Raw genomic sequence first — 20250 nt, 5'->3', positions numbered from 1 at the left:
ATCGTTCTGCAAAGCAGGAGCCTTTGCATTGTAGTGAGTGACAGAAAGCTAGAGTCTTTTTCCAGCTTCTTTCTAGAGTGTGTCTGTGCCTTTTATTGCGAAGGCAGACAAGACACAGCAGATATGTGCATTATTGCAGCCTCTTCCACTGGAAAAATAACCTTAGAAACGTTCCCTTGCTGCCATCGTGTGGCCCAGTGGATTGTTTCCCACAAGTCTGCTTTGTGCTACTGGAATCAACACTCTCCCAGCTTTCTCAAGGCAGTCTTTGGGAGAATTGGTCTTAAAGTGGGAACAGGATCATTTACCTCCACTTGTTCGTGATCTGTTAAGAAGCAACTTGTGATTCTTAATTCAAAATTATTTTATAATTTCTTAAGTTCTTAGTCTGTGGATTGAAATTAACCTTTGCTCTGTGCACTTAATGTTCAGATCCTAATACTGCTTCTGCTTCTCTGTGTATCAGAAGTTCTGTTGTAATTCCATATATTGTTCCATGTGACTGTGCTCCCAATTTAAATTGACCTACATGTGGAGTAGTGCTGTAAGGAATTTTCTCCTTTTTATCCCATTACTGCCCACGTACCTTTCTTCCCCAGTGTCACCTGTTCACGGGGATGGGTCTGGGAAATGGCTGGTTTTGTGTGGCAGTGCTGGCACAAGGGAAATATGTGGAAATGCAAGACTTGCAGTTGGTGCAGGGGGCAGGCTTCTCCTACCCCTTTTCAGACAATCAGCTCGTACCTTCATTCTCTTACAGCAATTGCAAACCTAATACCTGAGTGGATGTGAAAAATGAGGCCCAAGATTAGGTTAAAATAAGTAGTCAGTTTGTCAGCTCAGAGTTTCCTTTGCATTGTTTTTAGCATGTAATTAAACTGCTTCCAAGAATATTCCTGGTATCTCAATAGAGGTAAATTTCTCTTGGAATATTCAAAAGATTATCTTTTTGAGGTATTTGCATGAGTGTTTGTGTAGTTGCACATAATGCATCTCAGGGAGGGTTTTTTGAGAAAATTTTAAGTATCTCTGTGGAAACTCCAGTTGTCTCAACCTTGAATGGAAAGAAGTGGCTCCCCCCCCAAACAAAAGTGGAGTTTTTTTGTCTGAAGGATTGAAAAATTCTATGTGAAGTATAGATGCATAGGAAAAAATATTGAAAAAGGTGATGAGGGAGCACCAGATGGAGCTGGAGAAAGCACAGAATGGCAGTGGATGGAAAAAACATCTGAAGTGACTCATTCTTAAATGGAGGTGCTGAGTGAGAGCTGCACACAATGCACACTTGCTGTTTCAGTCAGGCTATTCATAGAAACAGGATCCTGTATCCTGTCTACCCGGACCTGGCAGATAAACAAGGTTGCACGAAGGGACCTTTGTTGCCAGTTTTTGGGTTGTTGCTCAGCAGTTGGCCATTCCCTTGTGTGTCCTCGGCAATGAGAAAACGCAAGGAGCAAACCAGTACTGGATGTAGTGGTAAGAGTGTCTATACCCTTCGAGGGTTTGCATCCCCAGAGGGCTGACTGACTGATGTGTTCTACCACCTCACCTGCCCTTGTAGCACAGCTGCCCTGAGGTCAATATGCTCTGCACGTCTGCAGCCTGTCAGAGAAACCAGTGACTTGGGCTAGTTACAAGCCTGTTCCTATACTGTGAGTGTCCAGCATTCTCACCTCCCCTTGTGGTACCCTGATGGTTTTTTAGCCTGTGGTGTAAGATTTAAAGATGCCACAGTTGAGGTTTCTGGCTGAGTTTACTCCATTCATTCACATATATTTGCTTGTAATGTGAAAGTCCTGCTGAAATTTTATGTCCACTTTTTCTCTTGCCAGTGAGCTGGAGGCATTTGTTGAAGACCTGAAGAAGGATTCCGCTGCTTCCAGCAAGACAGTTACACTGAAAGATGTTGAAGATGGAGCCTTTCTTTTGCGTCAAGTGGGAGAAGCTGTTGCTACTCTAAAAGGTATGTACTTTCCCTTTTTACTTTTGTTTCTTTTCTTTTAACCACGGTAGATGAGACCAGTTTTGCCTTTGATCTGGGGGCATTAACTTTCACTTCCAAAAAGATTTAGAGTTGGGATTAGGGAGCTTGCTGCATGGCCCCTGGAGAGAGGTGGATGCTCAACTGATTGACATTCACCCAATCATCCGTTACTCGCCAGGGCTTTTATCATTCCCTCTTCAGCTTCACGGTTGTTTTCTTTGCAGGAGAGTTCCCAACATTGCAGAACAAAATGCGTGCGATCCTCCGCATTGAGGTAGAAGCTGTGAGGTTCCTAAAGGAAGAGCCACACAAGCTAGACAGCTTGCTGAAACGTGTGCGCAGCATGACCGATGTCCTTACCATACTCAGGAGGTGAGGGGTTGTTTTTTCCTTCACACCGAAAGAATTTCCTCAAGCAAGGCTGGAACAGCTTTTGGGTTTGTGTTCTCTCCCTCTCCTCAGGCAATTCTGAGAAGTTCGGCTTGCTTGCAGTATTCATAAATTATTCCTAGAGCCCTCTCAAGGGAAATCAAAGTAGCCTTTCCTGTGCTCTGTGCAGTGTTTCTGTTCTGACCTGTTCTGACAGCCTCAGTCATTGAAATCTTACAATTGAAACTAGTTCCCTCTCAACTCAGCATTTCCAGGTTTGGGAGGTACCTGGATGAGAAAACTTACAGAGTGCAGCAGTCCCATATGTGTGTCCCATTACTATGTCCCAGAGTAATTAGCTCTAGGCATTTACAGCTTTCTAAGCTGACTGAAATATTCTCTGACACTGAAACCTGCATCCCCTAAAATGTAACGGACTCTGTTCCTGTTTTACTTCTTACTAAGGGGTAAAGGTATCCTAAACCTTCTAAAACAAAGAAATTATTTACAATACACTTCTGAATTAGTGCAAATTCTTTATTCTCTCCTTTACAAGGAAGATGCATGAGAGAAAGTTGAAATATTAGATAAAGCTTATGTCCATTAAGTGCCAGTGTTAAGCTGTGTTTGTCCCCATATATGAGCTGTAAATGACTGCTGATTTATATGACTCAATAGGTATTGGATTTAATTCCTACTCAAAACTGTCAGTGGTGGTGGTCTCAATTTTACATCAGTTACAAGAAAATGTAAATCCTAATATTATTGTTACTACCGTTATTCTAAGGAATGTAGAGTTGCCATTGTTTCCATGTATCCTGGAGCATATGTAAAATGGATTTGCCAGTACTGGCAGATGAATCAAGTGGGTTATGTAACAGGTCTTCTAAGAGGCATTACTTACTTTTTCCATGCAGATAAACATCTATATCCTTTCACATTAGTTTCCTTTTCTTAAAAATTCCTACCGTTATTTCCCGTCTTATCCTGCTTGGAAAGAAAAATAGAACAATAAACTATTCATGCCAAGGTTTTACCAAAAGTCGTTTTTTGCAGCAAAATTACATACTAAGCTTCATAAAGTCTGTTTCAGTAATGGAAAAACTGATGGCATCATCTTTACATCTGCAGCTCATCCTACCCAGCACTCTTGACAGACAAGGCCTTTGTGATCATTTGATACAGAACCTTCATTCGGAGGCTCTGTTTTGGCAATGTGTCAGGTTACTACCTCGCATTATGTGTAACTTCACCTTTCTGTGCCAATAGTCCAGGAACATCTTTAGCTAGATACAGTCTACTATGTTTAAGTCAACTGATTTCTATTGTCTCTTGTGTATTTTCTATTCTAAAAATCAACCCACTGTAACTCATGGTTTGGTCAAAAAGTGCCATTACATCAGTAAAGGTTTGTAAACATTTTAAAAGGCAGAACTATCTAAATTAAGACTGGCCTCTTTAAAATTGTGAGCCCCTGACTGAGAGAAAACTATGGAATCACACAACTGAGAGCATCAGGAAGAAAACCCACCCCTTTGATCATTTTGATATAGGTGCTTTTTCCCTTGCAAGAGTTTATTGTTAAGTACTGTCCATGACTCACCTGTATGTTAACATGTGCCGTGCTGTTGTGTTCAATTTGGCTGAGCAGACATGTTACAGAAGGACTGCTGAGGGGTGTGGATCCATCCCAAGCTGTGCAATCCTCAGCTATGGAAAAGTCCACTGCAGCTGACCCTCTGAAAAACCAAGAGGAGCACAAGCCTGCCCTGGGACACGCACAGCAAAATCTCGCAGCAGTCACATCAGAGTCCCAGGTGTCATCAGTCAAGTCAGAAGTCATCCCCTTCTCAACAATGACTGTCCATCACGTGCAGAGCTCGCCAGTTGTCATGCATCAGTCTCAGCACTCATCAGCGCTGGTCAACCACGCCCAGGGCTCGCCCACCGCAGGCACTCACAGCGAAAGTGTGCCAGCAGGTGGTCACCTCTCAGCCACCCCACCAGCCCCCTTGCAAGAACCCACAGCAGGATCGCAGCCCACGCAAGCCACACCAGCACCACAGGTCTCTGTCAATGGCACCACCACCATGCAAAGTCTTTTCATTGAGGAAATTCACAGTGCAAGTACCAGAAACCGAGCTGTATCAATTGAGGTATGGTGTATTCTACTCAACCAGTTGTTCTCTGTTTGGGTCTGAGTTCCCTGTCTCACTCTTGAGGCTGCAGGTGGGATTTTTCTAATGCATTCTGAGGATTTGTGTGCTTAACCCCTAACTGCACTGTACTTCTGAAGATACCCTCTGATTTTGTCCCTGATCGTTGCAGAGGGACTGGAAGACTTTGTAAAGGTCCCTTACAACCCAAACTATTCTAAGATTCTGTGATTTTAAATGCGACGGGAAAATTACATGTAACCAAAATGAGTAACTCTGTTTTTAAATTTTTAAATATTTAAAAAACAAATTGGATTTCTATTTTAGAATACCTTATTTTTGAGCAATAGTATATAATTCTCTGGCAGCACTTGCATCCGTGGATTTCATTCACTTTTTAAATCTCCATATTCCGTATTATGGAGAAGTAAAAGTGAAAGAGTGTGAAGTTCCAGTGGTTTCACACAGAGAATTTGAGAAAACCCACAGGTGAACTGTTTTGTCTTACTACAGACATGCATTTTAATCACCATAAGGCTTTGTTCCTTCAGTGAGCAGTGGCCACTGTGTGCTTGTGCCATATCTAGCACAATAGATGTCAGAACCAGTGTACAACTAGTGTTCATGTATTTCCTCTAGTTGCTGACTAGAGCTATACTGACCTATAATGTTTACAGATGCTTTTTATTTTTAAGTAAGTGATCACAATGGAAATCAGAGAAATAAGTAGATACTTTACTGGTTTTGTCTAGAAAGCTGAAAAGAAATGGGAAGAGAAAAGACAAAACCTTGATCACTATAATGGAAAGGAATTTGAAAAGCTCTTGGAAGAGGCCCAAGCCAATATAATGAAGTCAATTCCTAACCTGGAGATGCCCCCCCAGCCAGCAGCCCTGCCTAAAGGGGATGCAGCAGAAAAGCTCGAAGTCTCAGGTAAGGTTTTCTAGAGTAAATGGCACTAAAGAATTGCATATCTGGAAAGGAGAAGTTATTTTTCTGACTTTCTAGAATGATTTCATTTTACAGATGTCTATGATCTTGGGGAAGGACAAAGCAATCTCTGAATACACAAAAATATGCTTTTAAAAACAAGAATAACTTGCTGTGGGTGGGTAGAACAGCAGGGAAAATTGGCAGTTGCAAGATCCAGATTAGGTATTAGGAGAAAGGACTGCATGAGGCAATGAGGAGGATGCAAGATCCCCATGACTGGAGAGAATGGCTTAGACTAGCACTGATCAAAAATAGATAGAGCTACTTTGTGGTAGCAAGGTGGTGGGATGTCCTTCCTGTCCTATTTCTTTCACAATTTAACGTACAAATCCATGTCTGATTTTCTTCACAATTCAAGGAGCAGAGAAGATGCCTCAGACAAATGCTGGATTTATCCCATTAGCCAAACATGAATCATCTGCAAAATTCTTATCCAGCTACTTAAGCAATACTACATCTGGTTCAGCAGTCTGTCTCTGACAGAGGCAATGGGAGATGCTGTCTGGAGGAGCTGCCTTCTGCAGTCTGTTAGTCTTCCAGTAACCCAGCAACTGATTTTAGAGGGAATATCCCAATCTCCTCCTTTTCATATCCATTATGGAACTTTTATCCAGTTTTAAGCTGATCTTGCACCAGCTTCACTGAGCTCCCCATAGTTCTGATATTCTGCAATTTGGCAAAAAACAGCTCTGCATTCCTTATATAAAATCATGAAATCATGAAGGCAGTGGATAAATCTTTATCATATCCTGGAGCTCTCAGCCTGCCCCATAGACTTCAGACTGCAAATTTGTAGCTTTTCTGGTCCCTCCATCCAGGCCAGCTGCTCCCTCCCCAGGCTAGATTCAGTTGTCCTTCTCTAACTCCACTGTGTCCTTCTGGAGCTGTAGAGGTCAGAGCTGCATGCTGCACTCCAGGTGTTGGCATGCCAACCTTGTAAATAGCTGAAAAACAATGCCCTGGGGCTTGTGTAGACAAATTCATGTAGAATTTGGGAGCAGTGTTTTCAGATCCAGCATTTTGTTCTCAGTGCACCTTTGACACTGCCAAGTTGTGGCTTCCTGGACGTTTCACAACGTACATGTTTAAAATAAATTCTGTTGAACCTCGCAAAATAATTTGAGAATTCTGGCACCATTCAGTAAGGTTACTGGCTATCAACACAATTAGATTGTATAATGCGTGGCATAAATAGAAAAAGTGAAAATAAGTACCATATGGGTGCAGTGAGCTGTGACATCTTAAAAAGTGCAAGGCACAGTAACTGAGAAGTTTTGTAACTTGCAGAGTTAACTAATCCACTTCTAGAATACAGTTTTGCACAGTGTGCAGCCAGCACATTTAGGAAGAAATCTGATGAGATTGAGACGTTTGCCTTCTGTTGCACATAATGAATCCTATAATAGTAACAGGATGAATGAATACAGGAACAGTAAATCTTTTCCTTAATATCTGATTAAATATCTCACATACCACTCAGCTCTTCTGTGATTCAGGATGAAAAGTTCAATACCAGTCTGCTGTAGATTAGAAAAAAGAGCACTGTAAGAAAAGGCAGACCACCTATCTACCAATATAATACATAAGAAATTTTGGCCATAAACTAGCAGAACCCTCCTTTATCTTTACTGCAGAACCCAGATAGATCATGTTACCAGATTATGTTGTCTCAGCCATTCTCCACACAAAACCTGGTAGGTAGGACTACATCTGATGTAATTAAAAACTAAGTGGTATGTATTGACCAAAGAAGTGGTCTAATGTAAAATGCATCTGGAAGTTCTTGCAATCTGCGAGTGCCACATAACCAGGGAGGGATATAATACAACAGAACATTTCATTAAGATTAGGCAGCTTCAAAGAACATTTGAGCTAAGAAGGGAACAAAGATGAGGCTGGGTCTGACAACTGCTCCATGAGCCAGCTGGAGCACTGGAGGAGCCTGACACAGCCCCAGGACTGTGCAGGTAGGCAATTACTTGCCCAGAGGGAACACTTAGCCCTAAACAGCTGGGTAATCCCAAAAGCAGGAGGTTTTATCTTTCTGGATTATTCCAGCTGTTATATAACACTGAGTAGCTGCAGAAAGGCCATTCTTTTGCTCATGTAAATGGACATTGTAAACGGCAGTGTGAAAATGGTGGCTTTTGGCATGTATTATGCTTGTGAGCTGGAACACGAAGGGACAAGTCACAGGCAGGGTAATGCTGCTTCTGGAAAAAGTGCTGTCCAGAGACAGTGGGGAGGAGGAAGTGGCAGCTGGTGGGGAAGCATAGCTGTGGGGAATGCCAGTTTGAGAAACTGGCGCAGCAAGTTATGCTGTAGCAGGGCTGGTTCTGCTCTGCCTTTGTATGTGGTATTTGAATCTTCAAGGGTAAGAAAAATATATATAGGGCTCTTATGTGATAATTCAAAAGCAAAACTGTGCATTCCTAGTAGGTAAGTAGTAAGAATAGTAGTAAGAAAAGTGAAAATAAATGCCTTTCCCCTTGAGGCAGATATGCAAATACTATTTTCCTCTCCTTCACCTATGCTTAGTTTGTGCTGATCTGTTTATGTGCAGAAGAAGTTCCTGATGGAGAACAAGATAATGACAAGCTGACCAAATCTCCACCTCCTCCACCTCCACGGCGCAGTTACCTGCCAGGATCAGGACTAACCACAACGAGATCCGGAGATGTTGTCTATACAGTCAGAAAAGAGGCTCCTGCTGTCAAGGTTTGATGATTCATACTCCAGGCAGTCAGACTGTTGATGAGTGGTTGGCAGAGAGACAGGCCACAGGCTGGGGCCTATAAAATAATGTTGAGACAGAGCTATGTCCTGGAGAGCTACTGAAACTGCTTACCAGGATGCACCTCTCTTAGGCCAAATGAACAAGGAGGATTTGACCAGTTCTGTTTACAGGAGTCTTGCTGCTCATATTTTCTAGCAATGTAGAAGGCAAGTTAGAGGCTGTTTTCATTAGAGTGGTAAGAAGATTAAAAATAATCTAAAAACCCACGCACACTTTAGACAGATGGGGACTATCAGCTCAGATTTGAGAGTGTTTTTACAGAAATGTGGCAAATTAGTTTCTTTGGGCTTCTTTTCTCCATCTGTTCTGTTCTCTGAAGAAAGCGGAGGCAAGTCCAAGTTAGGAAGCTTTTAATCTGTGAACATGCAACAACATCAGCAATATTGGTTGCTTTTGAACTGATGAAGTAGCAGGAAGAGGGACCTTGCAATAGGGGAGTTGCAGTAGTGTTGAATTTTCAGTGTTTGCTTTGCATCAGGAGGGCTCAGCTATATCATGTTTACGCTTTCTTTGGTTGTAGGAATGCAGTGAAGATGCTGGGCAAATAGCACAATCCAAAGCCCCTAAAGAGGATCAGGCATTGTCTCGGAGCACAGGACATGCTATAGCATCAGCTGCGAAAGATGAAGAGGAAGAGGAAGGAGATAAAATAATGGCTGAATTACAGGTATGCCTTTTGGGTTGCACATGAAGACACCTGTGCCTGGTATAATTTCTGAGGCCTCAGCACAATTTCTAGCTCAGAACATGAAGGAAAGTAGGTCTCCCAGTCTCACCCAGTCCCACATTGTTGCGCTGAGTGGTACGCTTTTTGGAAGTACCACCCAAATTTTGTTCAAGAGGTCTGAAGCTGAGAGAGTGATTGAGAATGTACTAGCTGCCACTGGAGAAGCCTGCAAAGGTGGATGGGACAAGTAAAATATTGGTGTGCATTTGGTGTCATAGTCCCTGGCCTAGTATTGCTTACCTAGTACCAGACTGGCAAGGTGCTGAGAGCTTTCTTAACTTTGGTGGTAGAATACGGGCTGTGCTCCTGGTGGGCTGTGCTCACTTGTTCTGTGCTATGGTCTGAAGTTTCCTGGAGTGTTTGAGCACTGAGACACTGCCTGTTCCCAGTCGTGTAACTGGTACGTCACTCTGCCAGTGGCATAGAAGTAGTGCTCTCTTGCTGGTCCTTCACTTAACATCATGTAGGTTGGTTTACTTCAGTGATGGCCATGCTGCTGTAAAAGCCAACTATTCCAGCTGCCATCAATGAGCTCCAGCTTCCTAGGGGCACCTGTTGTCCTCTTCCATGCCCATGTGAGGAAAGGAGATGTGGGTCCGCTTAACTGGCTGTAACTTCTGACAGCGTTTCAGAGCACGGTCACGGCATGAGGTGATTCCTGCTGTCCACCTGCCAAAAGGTGGGTTTGGTGCTGCCCAGGGAGCACCTGCAGCGCAGGAGACATGGGCATTAGGCACTAACTGTTATGTGTGATGGGTGCACCCTGCCCCTTTGCCCTGTTCTCACCCACCAGTGCTTCAGGCAGCTGGTTTGGAGGGACCAGCTGGGGACAGGGAAACTGTCACGTCATCTCCTGTCTCTAGGAAAGCAACCCGTCTGTCTTGCAGCTAGTGACAGTGAAGTGGAGGTCAAGGTCTGGAAAGGGGGACTGAGAGGACCCAAGGAGGAGAAATAGGTGTGGTTGCTTAACAGGGAGACGCGTGTTTAAATTACAGTTTTGGGGACTAAAGTGATACTAAATACCAGGTATATTTTAGAAGGTTAAGAGAGTACCACGTTTTATAAAGGGCATATTGCTTAATCGAGGAGCTACAGGCTTATTAGTTTGATATCAGTCATAGGCAGAAAAATGGAAAATTAAGAAATAAAGTCCAGGATTCAATCAGTGAAGAGCTAAAGGACAGATATAAATGGTTACGCAGCAAACACAATGCAATGGAGCACAGATCTGTCAAAGGAAACAACACTTTGATCAGATAACAGGTTTAACTGCTTAAATTGAATTGTATGGTATAAACATTTTTGATCAAACAATATGACATTCTGATAAAAATATCATACCTCAAACTATACCAGAAAAAACCTATCATAGGACAATTGAGAGCTGACTGGGTTTGAAATCACTGCCCTTTGTGCAGGTGTTTATAGGCAGCTCCCATAGGGATCAGCTACAGGCCCAGTGTCACTCTGTACTTTCATCAAGAGCCTGGAAATACATTTAAAATCCTTACTGTGTAAATCACCCTAATTCAAACTAGTGAATATGAAAGCAGGTATAAAGTCTGCATGAATAACAACAACATACAGCCCTGGCCACAACAGCGTGTCTTGAAAAGAAACAGGACTTGCAGTAACAAGTTGACAGGAGGTCCCAGGTCAGTGCTGTCGCTACAAAATTGTGTCTGCTTTAGATGTAGATGTGAGAACAGAGGGTGTTCTCATCTCTGTGTACAGGATCAGTGAGATCAACATTGGGCTGCTGCACCCACGGCTAAGTATCCACGTGTCCCTCATTTGAAAAGACTGTTAAGAATATGAAGGTTTGAAAGAGTACAGTGTGAAGATTTTTAATATAGCAGAAAAAAGGCATAATATTAAGCAGCTGTTGCAGCACAAAATGTATTTGGAGATTGTTACAGATATTTCAGAGCAAAGTAGATAAATTACCAAATTACTGAAGGGAAATAGTGGCTTCTTTGTCACTTGAAGCCTGAAGGACTTTGAGGATGCCTAACTCAAACCTACATCACTTGTCTCACAAATAGGTAAGCTGGGGAAAAGTTCATATCCTGTATTATGAGGAGCAACACTATTTTTTCTATTAGTTTCATGTCATTTTAGGTACTCTGGTCTATAAACACAAATGGGATGTAGTGGAAAAAACAGAAGAAACTCTACATCACGATTTTTTGCTCAGTACTCTTTTAATTATTCTTAGTTTTCTGATTTTGCATAAACATGCAATACATATGAAGATTAGAGTCTTTAAAGAACGGGCCTCATTCTAATTGTAATCAGGACTCTTCATTGCATGAGTTGCCAGGAATTAAATAATTTCCCTAATACATGGTATAAAAATATAATCTTTCTGCATTTCAGGGTGTGTCTGACTCCTGTAAGCACTTCTCCCTCTTTGCTTTGGCTGGCACAGATGTCCTGCCTGCACATCTCACTGAAGGCAGGCTATGCCAGTAGAGGCCTACAGAAATTCCAGGGATGCACATTTGCAGCCAGCACTGCACAGTGATTGACAGTGGCAGTGACAGTTTTGCTCCTCCAGATCTAGGAGCCAATTTGCATGAGAAACTCAAAGGGAATGGAGGGAGGATAGCGAGATAAAGGGCTAAAAGGTCCAGGCCATGCCCTGGGGTACACATGGTGGAAGGCCAGTGGCCCACAATGTCCATATGTTCGGGACTGTCACCATCTGGTGCATTAGTGAAGACTGTGGTAAAGACACATCTCCGTGGCTAAAGTTTTAATAATGGTTTGTGTGGGGAGAAGTGGAGTTATGCAAGTCTTGCATGACTATCAGCCACTAGGAAGTAGCTACTGTCACAAACCAAAGTTTGTCATGGGCTTCCTACTTAAATTTGAATAGTCTGTAACACCTTGGTGTGCCTTCACCTCCCCATCTGCAAAATCAGAAATCAAGCTCATCCTCCTTACAGGGAGCACTAAAGCCAGCATAGTGTTAGAGTGCGGTCTTGGTAGACCAGAGCAGATGTCCTGGTTCTCTTAGATACTTTAGACTATCAGCCTATTATCTCACAAGCTTGTATAACATTGTTGACCTATGACTGTTGAAAAAATGTTTTCTTTGTAGTCAGTCATCTCCAGACATTTCTGTGTAAAAATTCTTGGTCTCCTGATAACCTGCAGTATTTATTTCCTAGGCTTTCCAGAAGTGCTCTTTTATGGATGTAAACTCAAACAGTCATGCTGAACAGTCCAGAAATGATACACATGTTAAAGACATAAGGCCTGGAACTTTAATGCATCACAAGGAAAAGAAGGTAACAAGTGGCAATTGTAAACATGCCACCCAGTCTTGGCATAACCTTCTTTCCTTCAAAACTAATCTTATATCTCACGTCCTGTTCTTTTTAACACCCACCCACCACTGCCCAGTGGTTTCCTTCTTTTTATCTCAGTATGGTTCAGAAACTCGCACATGGAACATTACAATAAACTACACTATGTGTCTCATCAGCGGTTATACAATGGTTGCATGAAGTTTTATGATTCTGTAAAATCGAGATTAAAGGAGGATCCATCAGTTTCTGCCAAAGATATGGTCATTCTTCTTAGAACATCCATCCTGTACTGTTCTAGCAGTGGATGGTGAAGCATCTCTCCTAAGCTTGATTCTCTTAGAGGAGAATTAATGGTTCCTCTCAGTCTCTAGAACCAATTTAGAGAACTTCTGCTGTATTTTATTTCATTTGTCGGTCCCAGAAATAGTTATTAGATACTCAGAAATCCCACTGAGTTTATTGGTTGACAGAGTCAAGGTGGATAAGCAGAATTTGCCCTTCTGCTAAAAGTTAATGCCCAAAATTCACTCTTCAGTCGTGGGACTCAGAAAGAGGATCTGGGGCTGTAGGCAAGCTGGGGTGAATTTCACAGCTGTGTCTGCACTGGAGTTGGCAATTGAGTTGATTGGTTTTACTGGGCAGCAAATGAGCAGGATAAGAAAAGGACAAATATTTCTGCCCTTGCAGACCTGTTTTTTGTGTGGAAGTTGTGTCACTGCCGGGTTTAGGGGGTCATGCAGACATGAGAACTTGTCGGCCAGATGCCAGTTTGCAATGAAGAGGGTACAGAGCAGAAGGACACACAGCCCTTCAGCACGGCATTTCAACTTTGTCATGTATTTTGTATATAAGGTCAGGGCATTGCACTCAAGGACTTGGCTTCGAGCTGCCCAAACAGCAGTTCTGGTCTAAAGCTGCAAACACCTGGCTGGGGGAGGGTAAATTAGGTCCATGGGTATGAGGAAAAAACTGCTTTGTTGTGGAGTGTATCACAGTGTTACTGGTACAAAAAAAAGGTGTGAATTCATCCTCTTTACTAATGGAGAGAGAATGAAAAGATCATATTGTTACATGAAATTCTGGGTAACCACTCAGGACACTGCACATCCTGTAACACAAACATTTCTTTGAAAGGTGCTGCCAAGTAGTTGCCATAAGCTGCTGTTTATTTGAATAACACAAAGTCCAGGAAATTAAGGCTAATGAGATCTGTTTTTGTAATCTGACATGACAGTGTTTATTGGCTTTAAATATGGAACATTATGGTCATGATAAACTCATAGAGGAAATTAATGTAGTTACAGTTTTATTTTTGTAGTAGAAAGGCAGCAGTTCCTAAAATGAGATATGTTGTACAATGACACCACAAGATGTTGCACTGAGGCTTGGAACAAGAAGTGGAACTTCCTAAATAAGATAACAGTCAGCATATCCATAGGCAACAAGTGCCATTAAGTGACTTGGCCTAATTCTAGGGGGATCTGACATGTAATGGGACTGGGAGGCACCACTTACTAAGCTGGGGATCACAAGCCTTGGTGTTTTGTTCCAATGCAGGCTCTCAGCACAAAGTTTAGACAGTGTCAGCCTGCCCATTGATGTCTTACTGCCTGTGCTGGTTTGCATGACAGCTCCTCCTTATTTAGAAATATGAGGGATGTCGAGGTATCCATGGAGCAGCTGTTCAGCCTTGTTACTGCTGAACAAGCCTTTGTAGAGGTGAACTGTCATTCTGGTCTATTGCTGCCTTTTTCACTGCTGTGTTTTGATTGTGTGTATAGTTTTTCTGTGTAAAATCCTCAGGCAGTGTATAATGTCACAAGATGTAGAAACTACACCTGGTGACCCTCAGAATGCAGGGGGAGTGCATGCAGTAGCCAACCCGGTGATTTCTGTACCGTCACTCATTCGTCTCTGTTTGGGAGAGCAATGTTCCTGACAGTTCTACACATCTTGATGCTTATATAAGTATAATCTGTCTTCTGGTGTGTTAGGAGTCAGCGTCTAGTCTCAAGCAATGTCAGCAGTATCACTTTTGGTTCACTGTCTTCAGGCACTTGAGGCCAAATTAATTTCATTGCTGGTGAGTTATCTTTTGACTGTAGATTTCTTTCGTGCTCTTTCATAGGCATGGTGTCTCTCCTCAGGTCATTCCCTCACCCTGATGATTGGTGTTTATCCTAAGATGTCACTAGCACTTAAACCAAGCCTCGGAGAAAAGCCTGGTATTATGAAACAGGATCTTCACGGGTCCTCACTTGAAAATAAAGAAAAGTGTCCCCTTGAATTTGCATTGCTGGGAATATACTACTTTTGAGCCAGTGGATGACCTCTTTGTGTGATGTTTGGAGTTTCTGGTATAAGTGAATATAGTTCAGTATTTCATTCTGCACTTCCACAGGCACTGCAGGGTGCCACTGATAATTTTGAAGGAATACTTTTTAAGCTGCAGCAAGGAATTTGTTCAGCCTGTGATGATATTAACTGTGACGGAGCAGCGCTGCTCAGGTGTGAGCAACATTAGAAGCAGCAAAATGTAACTTGAAAACCAGCTTTTACCAGTATAAAACTCCCTTTCAAGGTGAGCCAGACTCTCACGTTTGGCTCTCTGGAGAGCGAGCAAGCCATAGCCCCCTGCTGTCAGCCCTTCCACATCAGGCTTTCTTTGATGTGTCCCAGCAGTATAATCAGATACTGCGAATCTTTTCAACTTCAATCTTGTAAAAACCTGGGATGATTTTTTTTTTTTTAGCTGTAAGGTGAACAGGTCAAGGTAGGCCTGTGTTGGAAATAAGGTAATCAGTGTGCTTTTGCATATTCTGGAGGCCTTGTTAAAACAAGGTAACATCCCATCCTGACCACAGGCATAGCTCAAAGCAGTAACATCATGCACTGTTCTGCCAGAATTTGGAATTTTGCCCCGATGAGAGACAGAAATCAGATGACAACTTCAGACATGTCTCTGCAGCTGTAAATGGAGTGGTGAGTTCACAAGGTCTGCGCTTCCCCTGAGATTCATTTTGGGGAAAAAAAAAAAGTCCTGTAAAGGTAAAAGCCCTGAATAACTAAGTAATCCAACTTTCCCCCTTAGGTGTATGGGGCTACAACAGGATCTCCCACAGATAGTGATCATCCTAAAGAGAAGAGGGAAGGGAAAACTGAAGAAGAATTGGGTTCTGATTCATCCAGTACAGCTGACAGTAAAATTGGCTTTTCAGTGAATGACAGTCCTACATTTAGCAAGGGTTTGTTTGTAGACAGTACAGACTATTCTAACAAAAACCTTCAGAATATGAGCACAAACGTGTCTGGTGTCAGTTTGCCAGAGGACGAAAAAAGAAGAGGGGCTCAAGATATTTTAGGATCCCATATTCCAGCTGTTGAAACTGGAAAACAGAAGCCAAACTACAGACTCTCTAGAGATGCTCACCAGGGCCTGCCACAGGGTGAAGCCTTGCAGAGCATGAGCAAGCACATCCCTGTCAGCAGCGTTGCCCCTCTCGTGAGGCACCCACAGGAGGCCACAGGGCCTCAGCCTGCCTCGCAGGAGCACGAATGTTCTGCAGTGAACTGCAGTCAGGTTGTGCTAAGACCCAAAGTGTCCAGAAGTGATAGTGTGAACAGCATTGAAGAGACAGACTCTCCAGCTACTTCTCCCAGTGAAGACAGCCCACCCACAGAAAACATCGCCTTCATGATTACCAAAACAGCCGTGCAGGTCCTCTCAAGTGGAGAAGTTCATGACATAGTCAGCCGGAAAGGAGGAGATGTGCAAACTGTGAACATCGATGCGAGGAAGGACGTGGCATCAGAGAAAGGTATCCCAGAGAACACAGACAGCGAAGAGCCAGTGGTGTGTCTGGACAAAAAACCTGTCATCATCATTTTTGATGAACCGATGGATATCAGGTCAGCGTATAAGCGGCTTTCTACAATTTTTGAGGAATGTGATGAGGAGTTGGAAAAAATGATGACAGATGAAAAGATAGAAGAGGAAGAGGAGGAAGACAATGAAGCACATGAAGTCTCTGAGAGCCAGAAGGAAGAGTCACCAGTAGTTAATGACAGAAAAGCAACTGCAGAGCATTCAGCAGCTCACAGTCTCCAGGAGCCGTACCTGTTTAACCTTCAGTCTGACTCTGCAGAAAGCAGACCTCCTGCAGAACAGGAAAGCACAAAGACAAATTTGAACAAATACCGTCAGATCTATGGGCTAAACACAGAAGCAAACTCAGACTCTGCTGATCAGTTTGGAAGCAGGCAGGATTCTAAGAAAAAATTCAAGTTTAAATTCCCTAAAAAGCAGCTGGCTGCTCTGACACAGGCGATACGGACAGGAACCAAGACTGGGAAGAAAACCTTGCAGGTTGTGGTCTATGAAGAAGAGGAGGAAGATGGGACCCTGAAGCAGCACAAGGAAGCAAAGAGATTTGAAATCACTAGGTCTCAGCCTGAGGAGAGTGAGAAAAGTCCTTCTGGGAAGCAAGAGGGACCCTCTGGAGCTGCAGTGCCCCTGTCTAGGACTGATGAAATTCGACAGAGTACATACAGGACACTAGACAGCCTTGAGCAGACTATAAAGCAGCTGGAAAACACCATCAGTGAAATGAGTCCAAAACCTATCCCTGAAAACACATACACCTCTGAGGGAAGCACTGTCCCCTTCTCTGCCCAGATAGTACCCGAGACCCCATCCCGAGAGCGTGTAGTGCTGGATGAGAGCCTTGCTGGCGTAGAGCCCCCTGCGTCAATGCCAGCCACTTCACATAAGGTACCTTAGTCCAAGAAATCAAACCTCCAGCTGCTTTCTAAAATCTGCAATAATCACCATTAAACAAGAGGGTCTTGTGATTTGTTTGCTTCCTTTCAGGTGGCTTGTTTGGGCTCCCCACAAGGTGTCTAACAGCTAATAGACCAATGGTTTTGGGGGTTTTTTTAATCTCTGCTGCTGATTGGTGATGGGCAAATGCAGGGGAGCTGGGCCAAATAATCTGCTGTGTGAAATGACAAGTGTCACTGACATGAAATCCAGGCTGATCAGTAGCTGAGCAGTTTTCTCCATTTGATTCTGGAAATTAACACCTGCGGTGTGAAGCTCCTGAACTTTCCCTGCATGTAGTACTGTGGCTTTTTTTTTTTGGCGCATGGTGTGCAGCCCTCTCTTGGAGCACTCTGGTACTGATCACACCTTCCCCTTGTCTCCCCTCCCTGCCCCTCCACTCATTTCCACAGGGCCCCAGCGCTGCTTCCCAGACAAGCCGGATGCCAGTCCCCATGACTTCAAAAACTAGACAAGGAAGCATGGAGAAATCCGGCAAACAGCACAAGCTGCAGGATCCACGCCAATACAGACAGGTAGTTTTACCCTAAACCCGGTGTTTGGATGGACATTTCATGTTGTTTGTTTATTTAAACTCCAGTAACTGACTGAGATTATACCAAATATCGGATGCCTGAGGTCTAACTGGACGTCCTGGATCCTGGGGGCATGACAGTACTGATCTTTTCACCATGCTTGTGCGTGCATGTCTGCAATAAAACACCTGCTGCTTTTTTTTGTTTGTTTGTTTGTTTGTTTGTTTTGGGCTTTTTTTTCTTTTTTTCTTTTTAACTGTGGTATTCAGCTGTAATTTTAAGATGTCAACTACATGTTTACTTTCTATTTGGTAAATGTGGTGGTTCCTTAAAGAGAACTGGGAATGCTTCTGTTCGGAGAGTCTTTACAGGAAGCCTTGGACACTAACCTGTTGGTGTAGAGGTGGCAGTAGGTGCACATTAACTCTCCAGCCGGACATGTCTATTCACACGTTAATAACCCAGCATGGCCCTCGTAGTGACTGGTCTGTAACCCATAGATCACGCCTTCTCACAAAGCTCTGTTGGCTTTCTCTCTCTCTATGCACTCTTCGTTGGGCACTTTGGGTTTTCTACCAGGTCCGGTCCACGGCTGCAAGACTTAGCTCAGGCCTTGAACTGTTAATTCTGGTTCTCTGTAGGGCTGTTTTCCCAGGTCCTGTTGGTTTATCATGTTACTGGCTTTCTGACAAACTGTCTCCTGCCATCTTTATTTGCAGGCTAATGGAAGTGCTAAGAAAGCTGGTGGGGACTGTAAGGCTACTTCCCCTACCCTACCTGCTTCTAAGATCCCAGCCTTTTCTCCCACTTCTGGGAAAAGCAGCTCAGCACCTGCTTCTAGCGGTGACAGCTCTAACCCTCTTAATCCACCTACTAAAACCTCCATTCCTTCCTCCAACCTTCTCGGTCCTCAGACAGGTCGCATAACTTACTCTACCTCCCTCATCCCCTCTGTCTCTAACGGCTCCTCCAAGTTTCAGAGCCCCACTTACCCAGGGAAAGGTCACCATCTCTCCTTCTCACTACAGACTCAAAACGGCCGGCCACCCCCTCCTTCCTCCTCTACCTCCCCCCCCTCCTCTCTCTCCCCCCCTTCACTGAACCAAGGTATGAAGAGCATCAGGACAATCCACACACCTAGTTTCAACAGCTACAAGGCACAGAATGGAAATGCCGGCAAGTCCGCCCCATCCACGGTCAAGGAGCCATCCTAAAGGCTAAGCACAGCACACCTGCCAGGTCACCAAGGCTTTTTGTTCATTTTCAAAGAATCTGCAGCCAATATTTTAACCAGGGAATGTAACCATTTAACTATATTGCTGGAGGCTTAATACTAATCACGTGCTAAATACTGAATTACTACACTAGATTAGAGTGAAGCTTTTTGGAAAACTGTTGCTGTTGTAGTGATAAAAGAGCATTTTCTTCCTATAGGCAGCACCTATTACAAAAAAGTGTGAAGGTGTGTGAGTGAACTTGACAGCGCGTGCACAGCAGTGTACTGAGCATGGGGAATTGTATGGTTAAAAATTTAGTAAGTTGTTTTGTATAAAGCTATTTTTCATTATGGGGTCTAGAAGTGAACAGAGATATACTAAAGTGTGATTATATTCAATTGTAAAACTGAAACTAAAATATTTTTCTTTTATTTTGGTGTTATTTAGCTTTGTTACAGATTTCTATTTTTGTCAACAAATGTCATGGTTCCTTTCAAGATCTTTTTGCCAAAACATTTTGATACTATTGTAATGTACATTTGAAAGTAGTATGCTGGACAGTAAACCTCTACACAAGAAACAAAACAAGACTGGTCTTTATGTGTGTACGAGGCAACTCAACCTATTGCACTGCCATTCAGATTATATTTAAGAATTTGCCAGCCAATGAAAAAATAAATTGTTTTACACATATAGATAGTTGCTGATTACTTTTTTTCTTAGCTAAATCCACCCTTTTTCCTTCAGTTTTATTCTACTGAGACCTGGTAGCCCATTAATGCATTGCATTGTGGATTTTAAAATGTACACTTCAGTGCTGTTCTGTATACTGGCAAACTTTTGTACATATCTATAAATATCTATAAATAAATAAATACTGTATGTGGCTGGGCACATAGAGTAGTTTTACCACACCAAAGTTAATTTTTATGCATGCTTAAAAATATATATGGGGAAGGGTTGAAAAAGATGGATATCAATTAAATAGGAATAGAGCGAGAAACTTGCATAGCTCATGATTTTGTAAATAAATTTATTTGTATAACACCATAATGTAATATACAGAACTATGATAAGCAAAGATCTTTACAAAAATAAAGGGCTGCATGCTTATATATTTGTATTTTGTCACTAATAACTTTTTGGCTGGTCTCAATTAGCTGCTAAGCTGTTTGCCTGAGAGCATTAAGCCATCAGGAGAAAAACTGACTTTATTTTTCCTGGATTAAAACCATCCATAATTACTTATTTTAAAATTAAAGCTCATTGCTGGAATTCCCAGTTAGAAAAACAGCAAGGAGAGAAAAACCTTTGACTGACTGAGGTATCTTCTCT

The 20250-nt window shown here is 42.8% G+C and overlaps 1 protein-coding gene across 18 annotated transcripts in view; it reads left to right on the top strand.

Moving 5' to 3' along the window:
* Nucleotides 1-19809, top strand: part of KIAA1217 (KIAA1217 ortholog) — a 355614-nt gene extending 335805 nt beyond the window's left edge. For 9 of the 18 annotated variants that reach the window (XM_027894496.1, XM_027894493.1, XM_027894491.1 and 6 more), the window contains 10 exons: nucleotides 1833-1963; nucleotides 2209-2356; nucleotides 4005-4509; nucleotides 5262-5442; nucleotides 8066-8220; nucleotides 8820-8966; nucleotides 12203-12322; nucleotides 15435-17114; nucleotides 17576-17698; nucleotides 18418-19809. In XM_027894496.1, the coding sequence (XP_027750297.1) occupies nucleotides 1833-1963; nucleotides 2209-2356; nucleotides 4005-4509; nucleotides 5262-5442; nucleotides 8066-8220; nucleotides 8820-8966; nucleotides 12203-12322; nucleotides 15435-17114; nucleotides 17576-17698; nucleotides 18418-18912 (3685 nt within the window). In that variant the 3' untranslated portion in view covers nucleotides 18913-19809. Of the gene's footprint in view, nucleotides 1-1832; nucleotides 1964-2208; nucleotides 2357-4004; nucleotides 4510-5261; nucleotides 5443-8065; nucleotides 8221-8819; nucleotides 8967-12202; nucleotides 12323-15434; nucleotides 17115-17575 lie in introns of all 18 variants that reach the window. The other 9 variants (XM_027894504.1, XM_027894506.1, XR_003572440.1 and 6 more) reach the window with 8 other exon arrangements.
* The last annotated feature ends 441 nt before the right edge of the window (nucleotides 19810-20250 follow it).

This window comes from Empidonax traillii, unplaced genomic scaffold (assembly GCF_003031625.1).
Source record: "Empidonax traillii isolate 1590-97213 ecotype Southwest subspecies unplaced genomic scaffold, ASM303162v1 scaffold430:size563586, whole genome shotgun sequence".
Taxonomy (NCBI): Eukaryota; Metazoa; Chordata; class Aves; order Passeriformes; family Tyrannidae; genus Empidonax; species Empidonax traillii.
The sequence above is the reverse complement of the archived record's forward strand: the minus strand, read 5'-3'. Positions and strand labels throughout refer to the sequence as shown.